General features: G+C 45.1%; 3 protein-coding genes across 3 annotated transcripts; 2 read left to right on the forward strand and 1 right to left on the reverse strand.

Moving 5' to 3' along the window:
• Positions 1-1,245: 1,245 nt before the first annotated feature.
• Positions 1,246-6,836, forward strand: pmelb (premelanosome protein b). Its single transcript, XM_029834548.1, has 12 exons — positions 1,246-1,361; positions 2,082-2,177; positions 2,248-2,394; positions 2,628-2,756; positions 4,171-4,332; positions 4,452-4,781; positions 4,928-5,116; positions 5,468-5,599; positions 5,680-5,782; positions 5,870-6,075; positions 6,161-6,251; positions 6,444-6,836. The coding sequence occupies exons 1-12, from the start codon at positions 1,307-1,309 to the stop codon at positions 6,604-6,606; spliced, it is 1,803 nt and encodes a 600-aa protein (XP_029690408.1). The 5' UTR covers positions 1,246-1,306; the 3' UTR covers positions 6,607-6,836.
• Positions 6,837-7,297: 461 nt separating this feature from the next.
• On the reverse strand, positions 7,298-10,183 carry tuba1c (tubulin, alpha 1c). Its single transcript, XM_029834549.1, has 4 exons — positions 10,036-10,183; positions 8,737-8,959; positions 8,489-8,637; positions 7,298-8,393 (listed from the first exon to the last, which is right to left on the reverse strand). Exons 1-4 carry the CDS (start codon positions 10,036-10,038, stop codon positions 7,413-7,415), a joined length of 1,356 nt encoding a protein of 451 aa, XP_029690409.1. The 5' UTR covers positions 10,039-10,183; the 3' UTR covers positions 7,298-7,412.
• Positions 10,184-12,331: 2,148 nt separating this feature from the next.
• On the forward strand, positions 12,332-15,002 carry LOC105419347 (tubulin alpha chain-like). The gene is made up of 4 exons (XM_011620857.2): positions 12,332-12,450; positions 13,358-13,580; positions 13,680-13,828; positions 13,924-15,002. Exons 1-4 carry the CDS (start codon positions 12,448-12,450, stop codon positions 14,902-14,904), a joined length of 1,356 nt encoding a protein of 451 aa, XP_011619159.2. The 5' UTR covers positions 12,332-12,447; the 3' UTR covers positions 14,905-15,002.
• The last annotated feature ends 837 nt before the right edge of the window (positions 15,003-15,839 follow it).

The raw sequence follows: 15,839 nt of genomic DNA on the forward strand, positions 1-15,839 counted from the left end.
GGACAGGCGGTGAACTGCAGCAGCGTGTCTGCGTGTAGGGATCCTGACGCCACCTGCTGGACAGGCGGTGAACTGCAGCAGCGTGTCTGCGTGTAGAGATCCTGACGCCACCTGCTGGACAGGAGGTGAACTGCAGCAGCGTGTCTGCGCGTAGAGATCCTGACGCCACCTGCTGGACAGGCGGTGAACTGCAGCAGCTGAATTGGCTAATGCAGTTGCACACGGTCAGGCCCGGCGGTACAAAGTGTGTGTGTGTGTGTGTGTGTGTGTGTGTAGCAATTAATTTATTTAGAATGACACAAATTTGTCTGTTGTTGGGCTGAAACAGCCTTTTAAACTCTGCTAAGATGACATGTTTGAAAATGTATAATAACGTCTATGTGTGTGTAATATTTAATGTTCTGAAGGAGTTAAAGAGTTCATGGTAAGAACAGGTGGAATAATGCTGAAGAGAGATTAGTTGTGAATGCTGTCATTGTTTCAAAAGGGCTTCGACTTGTGCCACACTTTGGCACACAGAGACAAAAAATATTTGAAAAGAGTCACTTCATAGTACTCGAGGTGCTCAAAGACAAAGCCGGATGAATTTAGAGTCACAAGTTCTTCAGTAATCCTCAGTAATGCAGCATTCCTGCCATTTTTTGTTCTGCAGGCAGATCCCCTCAGAGCTGCTGTTCTAATGACACAGAAACAAAGTGCTGTTACACTCCTGAGAAATTAAACACAGCATCACCTTTACAGCAGCTGACCTCAATAATATCCATCAGTAACAATAAATAAAGGGCAAGTAAAGGAGAGCCTAACCAACCATCAATAGATAATCATGCACAACAAGACTTACACAGCTAATCCACATGATTAGAAATAAGACAAAGGCAGCCCAAAATGGATTAAAGCTAAGGTTTAGGCTGATATTTTAGTTTAGATGCATGTGCTTTGTGGAATTTTCCCCCCAAAAAAGGAAGGAGATGCATTCAAACATTTAACCATGACCAAAGCAGGACAAAATCAATTAGATCATAAAACATCTACTAAATACATTCAAGTGTATAATATTCATATGCAAACTCAAGTGCGTCTCGTGACCCTGTTGGGGGGGGGGGGTTCTGCTGCTTCTGGCTGATTATCTTTTATTTCTGACCGTGCATCTAAAACCCAACCCTGGTTGTACTGTAAAGAACAGGATGGGGGGGGGGGTTCTGTCTGCAGGAGGCGTCCCCTCTGCTCTTGCACACTTTATAAAGCCAGTTTTCTGCGAGCTGCTGCTCACTGAAGGGACATTTGTTGGACAGGAAGCTTGCTGAGAATGTGGACGGTGGTTTTGTTGCTATTTCTGGCTGTATCTTCACCCTCGTTGGCAAGTAAGTGCAGTCGTTTGAGATATTCCAGACTATGGGGGAGTTTAACCTGAAGTGAAATGTTGATTCGTATTTTCAATCCTTCTCTTTCTGCAACCTGAGCAGGTCCTTGGAAACATGAAACGGTGAATTGAACAGTTCTCAGAGTCGAGGGAATTATTTGGACTCATATTTTAAGATTCATTTCAGCGGCGCCACAGAGATCTGAAACCTTTAATAGATGCGCACATCAGAAATGTATAGAAATTCAAATATGTACAGATGCCAAATGTAAGTATTTGAATTTCTATACATTTCTGAGCGCTGTTAAAAAGTAGGAATTCTTCTGCAGCTCCTGTTCACTCATTCAAAGCCCTTAATTTAATTTAAATTGATGAAAAAATATGAAATTTAGCCCTTAATGATGCGTCTCTTTCCTCCGGGATTATGCGCCAACAGTGAACAGATGAAAGGTAAAAAAGGTCCCTACATACATAACAGGACATCCAGAACTCTGGGCGTCCTTCGCTGTTAACCGAATAACATCAAAGAAGTTCAACAAAGCACAAAAAAGTGTCCTTTGATGAGTATTCCCATGGAATTTGCCTTCCGGGAACATTTTTGTCCAGCAGACATCTTGGATGAAGCGGCTCCTGACGTCCACCAGAGAAAAATCTGTCGCTGCCGTTTAAAACTGATCTAAGCAGTTATTATCCTTCATTCTATGTGGTTTCTTTCTGTCAGGGCCCAAAAGTCGCCTCGTCCGTTATCCGTCATGGAACTCCAGGATGTATCCGGTCTGGAAGGACGGAGACCCGCGATACAAAGACTCCTGGAAAGGTGGATCACTGGTCTGACTGGCTTCTTAAAACTGGACCTGATGGTTGCGTTTCCTCTCGTCTTCCTGTAGGGGGCAGAGTGATTTTTAACGTCGCCAACGATTCGCCCACTCTGACGGGAGCCAAAGTGACCTTCACCATCAGCCTGGAGTTCCCCCACAACCAGAAGGTGCTTCCCAACGGAGACGTGGTTTGGGCGGAAGACTGCGTCCTCAACGGTGAAACTCTCCCACTCTCAGATGAATGTTTGTTTCATTTCTCCGGTTCCTCCGGAGTTTGTTCCTCCCGATTGGTTCATCCATCCTGATTCTGGACTTCAGTCCTTTAGTTCCTCATCATGTTCTCAGCTTTCAGGCAGATTCCAGCAGATTCCTGGAATGACACATAAATGAGACCTGACTCAGTCGTTGGCTGAAACACTCCTCTGACAGAAGGTCTCCTCTGATGGCAGGAACCACGCATGCAGCCTCAGAGCCAGTGTTCCCAACACAGGACACAGACTGGGAGCCAGTTTTCCCCGATGGAACGCCAATGAAGAAGGACAAGAAACCAAACTACGTGTTTGTGTGGAAGGCCTGGGGTGAGCGGAGCTCTCACACACTGATGCTGAGGGTCGAAGAGTTTCTGTAGCCTGAGGCTGATCCAGAGCAGATCAGAAGGGATCCCTCACGTGGTCAGATTATCGTAGTCAGATTATCGTGCTCAGATTATTCTGCTCACATTTCCATAGTCAGATGATCATAGTCAGATTATCATAGTCAGATGATCATAGTCACATTTCCATAGTCAGATGATCATAGTCAGATTATCATAGTCAGATGATCATAGTCAGATTTCCATAGTCAGATTATCATGGTCAGATTATCATAGTCAGATTATCATAGTCATATTATCATGGTCAGATTATCATGGTCAGATTATCATAGTCAGATGATCATAGTCACATTTCCATAGTCAGATTATCATGGTCAGATTATCATAGTCAGATGATCATAGTCAGATGATCATAGTCAGATTATCATGGTCAGATTATCATAGTCACATTTCCATATTCAGATTATCATGGTCAGATTATCACAGTCAGATGATCATAGTCAAATTTCCATAGTCAGATTATCATAGTCAGATTATCATGGTCAGATTATCATAGTCACATTTCCATAGTCAGATTATCATAGTCAGATGATCATAGTCAAATTTCCATAGTCATATTATCATGGTCCGATTATTATATTCAGATTACCATGGTCAGATGATCACGGTCAGATTATTATAGTCAGATTATCATGGTCAGATGATCATAGTCAAATTTCCATAATCAGATTATCATAGTCAGATGATCATAGTCACATTTCCATAGTCAGATTACCATGGTCAGATTATCATAGTCAGATTATCATGGTCAGATTATCATAGTCATATGATCATAGTCAGATTTCCATAGTCATATTATCATAGTCAGATAATCATAGTCAGATTATCATAGTCAGATTTCCATAGTCAGATTTCCATAGTCAGATTATCATAGTCAGATAATCATAGTCAGATGATTATAGTCAAATTTCCATCGTCAGATTATCATGGTGAGATTATCATAGTCACATTTCCATAGTCAGATTATCATGGTCAGATTATCATAGTCACATTTCCATAGTCAGATTATCATGGTCAGATTTCCATAGTCAGATTATCTGTGGCCAAACTGCACATCAGGATTCGTTACTCATACCTGTCACCGATGAAGACCATCCATCCATCCATCCATCCATCCATCCATCCATCCATCCATCCATCCATCATCCATCCATCATCCATTTGTCCATCGACTGTTTAATCCCAAAACCACCAGGCAGAGACACAGATGTATTTTTACCAATCTACCAATGAGACAATTTGTTTTTCCTTCTCTAAAGAAAGTGAAATAAATGTGTGCGATGATGTAAGGAGAGATGGATGGAGCATGTTGAGTGCTAACCTGGATGCTGCTTGGGCAGGTCAATACTGGCAGGTGGAGGATGACTCCTCGTCCTCCTTGACCATCGCTACAGATGATGTCCCTCTGGGCTCCTACACCATGGACATTGTTATCTACCATTACCGCAGCAGAGAAAAGTTCATTCCTCTGGGATATGCCTCCACCCAGTTCTCCATCACTGGTGAGTTCAGGTTTCTTCCGAGAGAAGGGGGAAGACACAAATTTATCCTTTCAAGAATGGTCTCAACTTTTCCATCAACTTCCTTATCAAAGCAAAACCATTCTCCACATTCCTTGCAGATCAAATACCCTTTGCCGTCTCGCTGGACCAGGTCAATGACATTGTGGCTGGAGACATGCGCTTCATCCAGAACAGAGCGATCGCCTTCACCATCACCCTCCATGACCCCAGCGAGTACCTGAGTGATGCAGACATCACCTTCAACTGGGAATTTGGGGATGGAAGCGGAGCTCTTATATCCAGGGAGCTGACTGTCACCCACACCTACATCAGCACTGGCTCCTTCAAGCCCAAGGTGGTGGTCCAGGCAGTGATCCCAGATAAGGCCTGCGATGTGCCAGTTAATACCACGAAGGCCCCCAGTCCACCCTCTGACATAGGTTCCAATGGTAAAGATATTATGACATAAATCCTAGTTAGCTTCAGCATGTTAGCACTGATATTGTCAGATGTCATTAGTTTAACTATGAGACAAATCTTTGTGTGTAAAACCAGCTGAACTGGGAAGATTTTTACATGGTCTCCCTCTGTGTAGGAAAAGCTCCTGCAGTGGTGTCTGCTGTCGCAAAACTGGTTTCCACCAAGGCAACTGGTCTGATTGTCAAATTGGATCCTTCAGACACAGAAGCAGACAACTCTGAAGATGAGGCCTCCACCACTCTGCAGGAGTCCCAATCACGTCCCAAGACTCCCTCTGTTGCCCGTCAGGATACGTCAGGTGCTGGTGAGGAAGCTCTTATCTTCTCATTCACCGTTGTGTCCTGATAAAATGGAAAAGAAATGATGATGGTCAAGTGAACCCTGCATTTGCTGATGTACATACGATGCAAATGAGGCTGAGCATGAACTACCCTTCATTGCGCCGTACCTCTTGATTTGCATGTCCTCAGGTCGGTCTGTCATTCACTAAAGCCAGAGTTCAGCTGTCCTTTCCTTCTTCTTGTGTCTTCTTCTTGTGTCTCATGATGAGTCCATGAGTTAATCATGAGCAATTCATGCTGAATCTGGTTCACATAAAGTATAAAATGCAATTTTAGAAGTTTTTCATCGGTTGTCATTCCTTGTTTCTCATCAGGTGCAAAGCCACCTCTGACAGGCCGAGCCACGCTGCCTGGGGTTGCTAAGCGCGACGTTGGTGAAAAACCCTCAGATGAAGACTGCGTCATATATCGATATGGTTCCTTCTGCACCGGCATCGAAGTGTTTGGTGAGTTACCTTCTACAAGTGTCAGTTGAGAAGCTTAAAGATACCAGCGAGCACCAGCCCATCTTCCACCTGTGTTTCAGAGGCCATTGAGAAGGTTGAGATCCTACAGATGGATAATGATGTAAGGGCATCTTCTGAAATGGCAGCAAATGTTCTGGATATAACTGTAACCTGCCAGGGAAGGTGAATACATGATGGTACCATTTCAGACCCAGTTGCCTCTCAGACGTTTTAGTGGCTCGCCTCACGGTAGCGCGTTCCCTCTTGCAGCCTTCCAAAAGAGGTGTGCAGCGTGATCCTGGATGCAGAATGCATGAGGCCAATTCACACAGTGTGCAACATGGTGGAACCTTCTAAAGAGTGCCAGCTGGTGCTCCGGCACTTCTTCAATGACTCCGGCATCTATTGCATCAATGTTTCGATGGCCAATGACGTCAGTTTCGCCTCCACCAGTGCCAAAGTCAACTTTGACACGGGTAACTCACCTCATCGACCACAGTTTGTGTTGTTACTCTTTACATTGATGGGTGACCATTTTTATGACTCTGATGTTTGTTTTAGGCCCAGGGTTGTCCTCTCCTGGAACTATTGCCACCGTTTTAGGTGTCCTGGTGCTCATTATGGTCATAGGTGTAGTGGCCTTTTCCTACAAGTAAGAACAGACATTTATTAATTGTGATCTCCAAACTGTTGCTTTATTGCTACTCTGGGAACATTTACAGGAATTCTACCCAACGTGGTTCTTCATCTTGCAATGGCTTCAACCCATAAAAATGGAACATTTAAAATGAGTAACTTTCCTCCAGCTGTGTTGTTGAGGTGTTTTTGCTACCTGTCTCCACAGGCGTTTCAGATCCTACCGTGCTTTAAAGGAAGATGTGATGATTTCTGCAAACCAGCAGTCCAGCAGAGCAAACATCTGTTCTGGGGCCTCCACGGTCTGGAACCTTCTGAACAGACGTGGAGCAGTGGATCACTGCCCTCTGCTGCAGGATCGGCCAGTATAAACCTTCACAACTCACCCAAACGCTACAAAGCAACACAGATTTAGGCTTCTCTCAATCTTTTTATACTTTTTTTTTACACATTTTCCAAACGTTTCAAGTGTCATAGTTGGGATTTAAATCAATACTTTTGAAATGAGTCTTTTCTGGATCTTTTGTACTCGGACTGATTTTGTGTCATTTGGACAAAGTGATTTGGAATGTTGTTCCAATAAACATGATGAAAACATCAGCTTTGTTTCTTCTGGATTCATAAACCTTAAAGAATGAAAGCATGAACTAATGTAACATACATGTGGTGATTTTACAGCGTGAAATAACGATAAAGGTATTTCTATGAATACAGTCAAAAGGGTTTGAAATGCTGAATTTCAGCAAATTTAAAATGTAATGAAGAGCTTATGTACATCAAAATAATTTTTCTATAGAGCCCAAAACACATCAAAATGATAGCTGTCCCAAGGATGTTACCATGACAACTGCGGTTGCAATTGTGTCAAAATGTGAGATTTTAATTTCAGGCTTTTTTCCCCATCCATGTTAAGTAAATTAAATAAATACCTGACTGAATCAAAGGCTCGAAAAGGAACAATCAAACCGGATTACAGAGGACGACATAATGTAATGGTGTTTATTATTGACCAACATTAAAGGTTTACCTGTATGTCCACTGTGGAAATCACGACAAACAGGGTCACATATGAAAGGAACTTTATTCAACTGCCAAATGATGGAGTTGACATTTCTGCTTGGAGACATTTAATAACCAAGGACACATTTCCTGTATTACTAACGCCGTCGTGAATATTTTAATACTCCTCTCCTTCCTCTTCTCCCTCCCCCTCAACGGAGTCGACTCCCACCTCCTCATAATCCTTCTCCAGAGCTGCCATGTCCTCCCTGGCCTCAGAGAACTCCCCCTCCTCCATGCCCTCACCCACGTACCAGTGCACAAACGCACGTTTGGCGTACATGAGATCAAACTTGTGGTCGAGCCGAGCCCAGGCCTCGGCGATGGCGGTGGTGTTGCTCAGCATGCACACAGCTCGCTGAACCTTGGCCAGGTCTCCACCAGGGACCACAGTGGGGGGCTGGTAGTTGATACCAACTTTAAAACCAGTGGGGCACCAGTCCACAAACTGGATGGTGCGTTTGGTCTTGATGGTGGCAATGGCAGCATTCACGTCTTTGGGCACCACATCACCACGGAAAAGCAGGCAGCAGGCCATGTACTTGCCGTGGCGAGGGTCACATTTGACCATCTGATTGGCGGGCTCGAAGCAAGCGTTGGTGATCTCAGACACTGAGAGCTGCTCATGGTAAGCCTTCTCAGCAGAGATGACGGGAGCGTAGGTGGCCAGAGGGAAATGAATACGAGGATATGGCACCAGGTTGGTCTGGAACTCCGTCAGATCAACATTGAGGGCACCATCAAAGCGAAGGGAGGCGGTGATGGAGGACACAATCTGGCTGATCAGCCTGTTCAGGTTGGTGTAGGTGGGACGCTCGATATCCAGGTTCCTGCGACAGATGTCGTAGATGGCCTCGTTATCCACCATGAAGGCACAATCGGAGTGCTCCAGGGTGGTGTGGGTGGTCAGGATGGAGTTGTAGGGCTCCACCACAGCGGTAGACACCTGTGGAGCTGGGTAGATGGAGAACTCCAGCTTGGACTTCTTGCCATAGTCGACGGACAGACGTTCCATCAGCAGGGAAGTGAAACCAGAGCCGGTGCCACCTCCGAAGCTGTGGAACACCAGGAAGCCCTGAAGGCCAGTACACTGATCGGCCTGCAGACACAGAGGAGAGTCAGTATCACACAGGAGATTCACTTTAATCATGTTCTGGAAAGAATTTACAAATGTTCTCCACGGGATTCCCTCACCAGTTTGCGGATCCTGTCCAGCACCAGATCGATGATCTCTTTGCCGATGGTGTAGTGTCCTCGGGCGTAGTTGTTGGCAGCATCTTCCTTACCAGTGATCAGCTGCTCGGGGTGGAACAGCTGGCGGTAGGTCCCAGTACGAACCTCATCTGCAGAGACACAAACATCATAATTCATCACTGCTGTGCCACAGAGGACCAGATATCGTCATTATTTGATGAAATGTATCTTAAGGGGATCATATCTACCAATGACAGTGGGCTCCAGGTCCACAAAAACAGCCCTGGGAACGTGCTTTCCTGCTCCGGTCTCACTGAAGAAGGTGTTGAAGGAGTCATCTCCACCTCCAAGAGTCTTGTCACTGGGCATCTGCCCATCCGGCTGGATACCATGCTCCAGACAATAAAGTTCCCAGCAGGCATTGCCAATCTGGACACCTGCCTGGCCGACGTGGATGGAGATGCACTCACGCTGGGAAGAAAGAATACGTGAACTTGTTTAACCAAATCAGAGATGCTTCATTTATTTGGCTGCTAAAGGTCACCTTTTATCAGACCGTATGACGTGGATAAATAGGGACTTGCGCCCCCTATCTTGGACAGAGAGTATCTGCAGCAGGAGGCACCTCCCTGCACCATCAGCAGGGGACAGAAAATGCCTGACAGCACCCCCACCCCCACCCACAGGAGGCTGCTCTCCGCTTTCCTCACGATTTTTTGTCATCTTGTCTTCACATCCAAACGCTCTCCTTTCTTTTGCAAAACACCAGCACAAATGCAAATTCGACTGGGCACGCGGCGCGTGCACGTTATCCTGGAATATTCCACCTGCTTTGGCTTGAAGGTGAAAAATGAGTCCGAGAACACCGTAAATAAAGACGAAATCATCATGTTATTCATTTCTGTGTATCATTTTATTGAATTTGAGACATTTGAGAATATTTTACTATTCTGTTACAAATAAAAAAATCAATAAAGGATGAACGGTGAATAATTCGCTTTTGTTTTAAATGGAGGATAAAATATTAATTTGCTGCTGTGTCTCATAAATTAAAGATAATAGATTAATCCTGACATCATCGCCATCACCACCTTAGATGCCCCTCCCTGCTTTGTCCAGCATCTATTTGCAAAATAAATTATTCAGATTTTAACATACTAACAGGAAGAATGTAGTAGTTAAAAATTAATATTGCTCGTGTGAGAAATGAAGGAAAGGAACACGCAGTAGTTTTCTAGGAGAAACGACAGCTTCATCCACCTGCTCGCCTGCTGCAGAAACCTGAACGACGATCCTCGGTGCATTGTTCTCACACCACGACAAATCAGATAGTCGTGCATCTGCTGCACTGCACGACTGTGCAAAGTCTCGATCACCTCTGTAAATATGTGCCCGACGGGTACAACTACCGACCACAGCTCGATCAAGCCTGACTCTTTATTATCCTCTTTAGAAAAGCCGACTGTGACGCGTCACGTCCATGATGCTCGGTTCTGCCTCTTCTTTCCTCCTAAAATCGCCCGAGACACACACTAAAAATCACTTACCATGATTAGTTTGAAAGATTCGAAGTGAGGAGAAGAAGAAAGGGTGAATAAAGTCGGTGTGTTTGCGTTGCGTGTAGAACCCAACGGGGTCAATGCAACAACTGCTGAATGGGAGGGCGGCGCGCTCCTCTTTATAGGCCGGGCAGAGGTTCGCTCCTGCGCAGAGGACCAACAGCTTTACTAGCGATTTATACAATAACTCTGCAGAGAGGTTGACGTTAAGCGATTGTGTCTGTTTGGGAGATCCTCTCAGATACTTTGTGTAAATGTTCCTTATTTGTTCCTTATTTGTTTGGGGGTTTTTTTTCTTGGTTTGCAGAATAAATGGCTCCATCGATGGCAAATTGCAAATCAATATGTTTCTAAAATGTTTTGGTTATAACAGCTGATCAGATTGTAAACAGATCTCATGGACATCATATCTGGGTGGGGGGGGTGGGGGGGGCAATAGCGGAGAGAATACCGGGTGTCCCAGTTCTCTCCCACATCTTCCTCCTCCTCTTCTTCCTCCCTCGCTGTCTCAGAAGCCCTGCAGTGACGTCATCTGGTGGGGCGATCACGTGGTCCGTGTCCTCGCTGAAGGTGCCACGCTTCTTCTGGGGAGTAAATGAAGCTACAGCGCGAACATTTCAAAATTTTAGTGTTAAAATTTAAAGAAGCTTCTCAATAAAAATGAATCAATGACTGTATTAGGGTTAAATGTGAAACTATTGGACAAATGAAGTCAAAGATTGTATCTAAAAGAGGTAAATAAAAGAACAAATTTAATCCAAAAGGGTTTCATCCCTATTGATTTTTTATATTTGTCTGCTACCCTTCCTCCTCTTCCTGCTCCACCCACGCAGCTGTGACTCCGGGATGATGTGACCAGCTGAGAGGCAGGATGGGAATGTTGGAGATGGGAGTGGTCCCTCAGTGTTCTGCAAGAGAAGAATGTGGTACCACAAAGAATGCTTCCACCTGTCACAGCAGCATCCCTGAGTGTCCATTTCAAATTTAGCTGTAATAATAAAGAAAAGAAAACATTCTTACAATTGCATTTGTGTAAATAATAGAATATATATTGGACATATTAAACATCATCATGGAAATTATTTCTCCAAAAATAACTCACTCATACCTAAACTGGTAGAATAAAGATGAGTTAAGACATAAAGGAAAAGTCAATAAGGTCAATGTCTCCTGGAAAAACAAAATAGTGAGAACTCACTGATGAAACCAGCTGGTCAGACCAAAGCTCAAACTGTAACGTGGTGATGAAGGACTGTTTGGCTTGACTTTACTCCAATGGGAACACTGTTCCCATAAACCTCATTTGTTATTAGCAGCTAAGCTTCCACTCTGTGGGTGTGTTGCACTGTCTATTAACCGACTGAAAAATGTATGGTCCTTCTTATTGGACACTGAAATGTTAAACCATCCAGACAAGAGACAGGAAGAATGAGCTTTTATGTGTGTGGCTGCTTTGATGGGTGGTGTGAACAAAAGTGTGGAGCCATGTTGATGCGATGCTTTTGTCTTACAAAAACTGACCCCATCGTGCATTTCTGTGAGCTGAGGAAGCACTCCTGTAAGATGTGCTTATGCTTTTATTTCTTCCAGGCCCTGCAGGTCATCACACTGACAGATTTGAAAAGCAAAGTGACTGAGAGGCTTCACATTTCCTCCCACAGCAGCTGCGGCGCCATCGCCACTGCTGCATTTAAGCTGCATCACGTGACCACCAGATAAAGGCGGTTTGTCTGGATACTTGGCTGTATCTGGAGGCTGTCTGTGGTGTCCATGGCTGTCCTCTGACAGCATGACTTTAATGTTAATAGACAGAAAATTAACAATAAAATTAACAATAAAATAACAATAACAATAAAAAATTAAAATATAGATTTAATGAAGAGCTAACAAGTGAGAATTCATCTTTGGCAAAGCATCACTGAAAGCAAACGAAATTTACTCAGAAACATGGGTCCCATCAAGCCAGTAATTGCAGCCCTGTAACCATATGGTATAAAATAATTACTGTTCATTGAAAAACTAAATTTAAAATGATTTGGCCTTCCTGTGAACTCCTATTTTCTATGGCTAACCGGGTCTGTCTGGTACCATCACAACCTAAGTTACGCAGCATTTTTCGGACACAATGACCCGCAGCGGGATGGTGGGACACGGGCGGTGTCTGGAAAGGCGGGGCTTGTAGAGAGAGGGGAGCGCTCCACCAATGGGAAGCTGCAAACTCAGACTGGCAGGATTTCAGCCAATCACGGAAGAGCAGTCGCCGGCGCGTCGCGGGCTCGCTTATAAAGCAGTCCCCATCCTAACGCGCCATCTTCTCTTATATCGACCCTTTAGTTGTCGGATTGAGAGACAACGTGAGGAGCTTCTTCATCCCTGTTTTGTGACTTGTTCTGAACAATAATGGTAAGAGCTGTCCAATGGAATCATTCCTTCACGTTAGTTTTACATTTCACTTGACAGCGCTAAAAAACCCAATTAGTTTTAATATTTGTTTATAATAATAATAATAATGATGTTCCTGGAGAGGTCTCTGCTGAGAAGAATGAGTTTTAGGACGGTACCAATTGTGTTTACATTCTTGGTTTGAATGACTGAGCTATAACTGTCTGTGACGGAGCTGAACAGAACTGTTCATCATATTCGTCAGTGAAGCTGCGTAAATCGACCTGAACGCCCCAAAATATCCTCCGACCATCCAAATATCGACCAGCAGCCTCACATTCAAGAATTATGTGGCGTTCTTCCTAATTATTCTTCCAATGACGTTGTTAACAATTAATACGTGATTATTAATAGCGTTTCTTGCCGCAGTGATGGTTGTGCAACCACAGACAAAAAACTTAGTTGTCTTAAAAGAAATTTAAATAATCTTGAAATGCATCAGTACCACATACACAGACATTTATTTCTGCATCTATACGATTTCATAAATGCATCCAGACACGTCATAAGGTCTTTTTAAAGGTGACCTTTAATAGCAATACAAGTGAAGTGGGGTGGTGACAGCTCTGTCTATTGGGAACTAGAGTGAGAGCCAGAGGGTTCTTGGTTCAATCCCCACAGCAGACAAAACTTGGAAGGTGTTCTGTTTGTAGGGGAAGGTGCAAGAAAACTTCAGAGCAGTGCCAACGTACCCTTGAGCAAGGTACAAAACCGACAAATGATTATGTAGAGCCCTGTGATGAAGTGGCAACTCATCCAGGGGTAAACTCTGCCTTCGCCCCTTTGTGTAGCCCCCCCCGACCCAAAAAGGGATAAAGCGGTTAAGAGATTTGCTTGAGCAAGCTCACGTATTGTTCTTTCTTCCCAGCGTGAGTGCATCTCCGTCCACGTCGGCCAGGCTGGTGTCCAGATCGGCAATGCCTGCTGGGAACTTTATTGTCTGGAGCATGGTATCCAGCCGGATGGGCAGATGCCCAGTGACAAGACTCTTGGAGGTGGAGATGACTCCTTCAACACCTTCTTCAGTGAGACCGGAGCAGGAAAGCACGTTCCCAGGGCTGTTTTTGTGGACCTGGAGCCCACTGTCATTGGTAGATATGATCCCCTTAAGATACATTTCATCAAATAATAACGATATCTGGTCCTCTGTGGCACAGCAGTGATGAATTATGATGTTTGTGTCTCTGCAGATGAGGTTCGTACTGGGACCTACCGCCAGCTGTTCCACCCCGAGCAGCTGATCACTGGTAAGGAAGATGCTGCCAACAACTACGCCCGAGGACACTACACCATCGGCAAAGAGATCATCGATCTGGTGCTGGACAGGATCCGCAAACTGGTGAGGGAATCCCGTGGAGAACATTTGTAAATTCTTTCCAGAACATGATTAAAGTGAATCTCCTGTGTGATACTGACTCTCCTCTGTGTCTGCAGGCTGATCAGTGTACTGGCCTTCAGGGCTTCCTGGTGTTCCACAGCTTCGGAGGTGGCACCGGCTCTGGTTTCACTTCCCTGCTGATGGAACGTCTGTCCGTCGACTATGGCAAGAAGTCCAAGCTGGAGTTCTCCATCTACCCAGCTCCACAGGTGTCTACCGCTGTGGTGGAGCCCTACAACTCCATCCTGACCACCCACACCACCCTGGAGCACTCCGATTGTGCCTTCATGGTGGATAACGAGGCCATCTACGACATCTGTCGCAGGAACCTGGATATCGAGCGTCCCACCTACACCAACCTGAACAGGCTGATCAGCCAGATTGTGTCCTCCATCACCGCCTCCCTTCGCTTTGATGGTGCCCTCAATGTTGATCTGACGGAGTTCCAGACCAACCTGGTGCCATATCCCCGTATTCATTTCCCTCTGGCCACCTACGCTCCCGTCATCTCTGCTGAGAAGGCTTACCATGAGCAGCTCTCAGTGTCTGAGATCACCAACGCTTGCTTCGAGCCCGCCAATCAGATGGTCAAATGTGACCCTCGCCACGGCAAGTACATGGCCTGCTGCCTGTTGTATCGTGGTGATGTGGTGCCCAAAGACGTGAATGCTGCCATTGCCACCATCAAGACCAAACGCAGCATCCAGTTTGTGGACTGGTGCCCCACTGGTTTCAAAGTTGGTATCAACTACCAGCCCCCCACTGTGGTCCCTGGTGGAGACCTGGCCAAGGTTCAGCGAGCTGTGTGCATGCTGAGCAACACCACCGCCATCGCCGAGGCCTGGGCTCGGCTCGACCACAAGTTTGATCTCATGTACGCCAAACGTGCGTTTGTGCACTGGTACGTGGGTGAGGGCATGGAGGAGGGGGAGTTCTCTGAGGCCAGGGAGGACATGGCAGCTCTGGAGAAGGATTATGAGGAGGTGGGAGTCGACTCCGTTGAGGGGGAGGGAGAAGAGGAAGGAGAGGAGTATTAAAATATTCACAATGGTGTTAATTACACAAATTCAATGTTCGATTCATTCCAAAAGTGTACTTTCTGGTTTCCTCTTAATAAAGTTACTGTGAAATTGTGTGTCATGATTTTCAATATTAGATTTCTCTGATGCACACACTGTTCATTTCAAAATCATGCTTTAAAAGAGTTAATAGTTCCTGGAGGAACCAAATGTTTGAGCCCACAGCAAGAATGAGGAACTGATGCTGTATTACTTGCTGTGATCCCTATGGGGCAACCTGAACCTAAACACTGGGAAATAGTTTAGGGAAAAGCGGTAGAAGCTGGATGAACAACAGAGGTGGTTCTTTATGGGGCCCTACAGGGTCTAGTACCCTGTCCATGATGCTTGTAGCCCTCGCGATGAGTAAATAATGAAGCATCAACTTACTTTGATGATTCACACAAGGACAGAAGCCGGGGCTAATGTGACATACAGTTGCACTCAGCTAAAACTTAAGTTATCATACAGGCACCTCAGGAACATATTCTCTGTGGATATAGATCAAAAAACCTTCAGCTACCAGGCCCCTGTTCTTTCACTAGCTCCTGGTCTGGGTCAGGAATGCAGACAGTGTTAGAGATTCGCTTCCCATATTTCTTTGGCCTTGCTGATTCTAGATATGGTCCATCAAGATCTTCAGGTCCAGTTGCCCAGAGCTCAATATAAGAACATAAGACACACCTGTGCCCGTGGATTTCTGTTCCATGACCAATGATTCCTGCTTACAAGGACACTACAGCATGAACTCAACTTCCAATTATAATGGACACTTGTTACGTTTAACCCTTTTGGGGGGTTAACGTAAAGACTAACAGACCACCAGGGAAAGACTGATACAGCCTGTCAAGATAGTGCTTTTCTTAACAGTAAACACGTGCATATATCAGGAGTGGAGGAAGAGGTGGAACAAA

This window comes from Takifugu rubripes, chromosome 3 (assembly GCF_901000725.2).
Source record: "Takifugu rubripes chromosome 3, fTakRub1.2, whole genome shotgun sequence".
Lineage (NCBI taxonomy): Eukaryota > Metazoa > Chordata > Actinopteri > Tetraodontiformes > Tetraodontidae > Takifugu > Takifugu rubripes.

What these genes read in the sequence shown, in the direction of transcription:
- pmelb (XM_029834548.1), top strand. Translation starts at nt 1,307, where the DNA reads ATGTGGACGGTGGTTTTGTTGCTATTTCTGGCTGTATCTTCACCCTCG. An exon ending in CAAAGTCAACTTTGACACGG is followed by an intron (nt 6,076 to 6,160) that starts GTAACTCACCTC and finishes TGTTTGTTTTAG; the next exon opens with GCCCAGGGTTGTCCTCTCCT. An exon ending in GTAGTGGCCTTTTCCTACAA is followed by an intron (nt 6,252 to 6,443) that starts GTAAGAACAGAC and finishes CTGTCTCCACAG; the next exon opens with GCGTTTCAGATCCTACCGTG.
- tuba1c (XM_029834549.1), bottom strand. An exon ending in CCTGGAGCCCACTGTCATTG is followed by an intron (nt 8,638 to 8,736) that starts GTAGATATGATC and finishes GTGTCTCTGCAG; the next exon opens with ATGAGGTTCGTACTGGGACC. An exon ending in TGGACAGGATCCGCAAACTG is followed by an intron (nt 8,394 to 8,488) that starts GTGAGGGAATCC and finishes CTGTGTCTGCAG; the next exon opens with GCCGATCAGTGTACTGGCCT.
- LOC105419347 (XM_011620857.2), top strand. An exon ending in CCTGGAGCCCACTGTCATTG is followed by an intron (nt 13,581 to 13,679) that starts GTAGATATGATC and finishes GTGTCTCTGCAG; the next exon opens with ATGAGGTTCGTACTGGGACC. An exon ending in TGGACAGGATCCGCAAACTG is followed by an intron (nt 13,829 to 13,923) that starts GTGAGGGAATCC and finishes CTGTGTCTGCAG; the next exon opens with GCTGATCAGTGTACTGGCCT.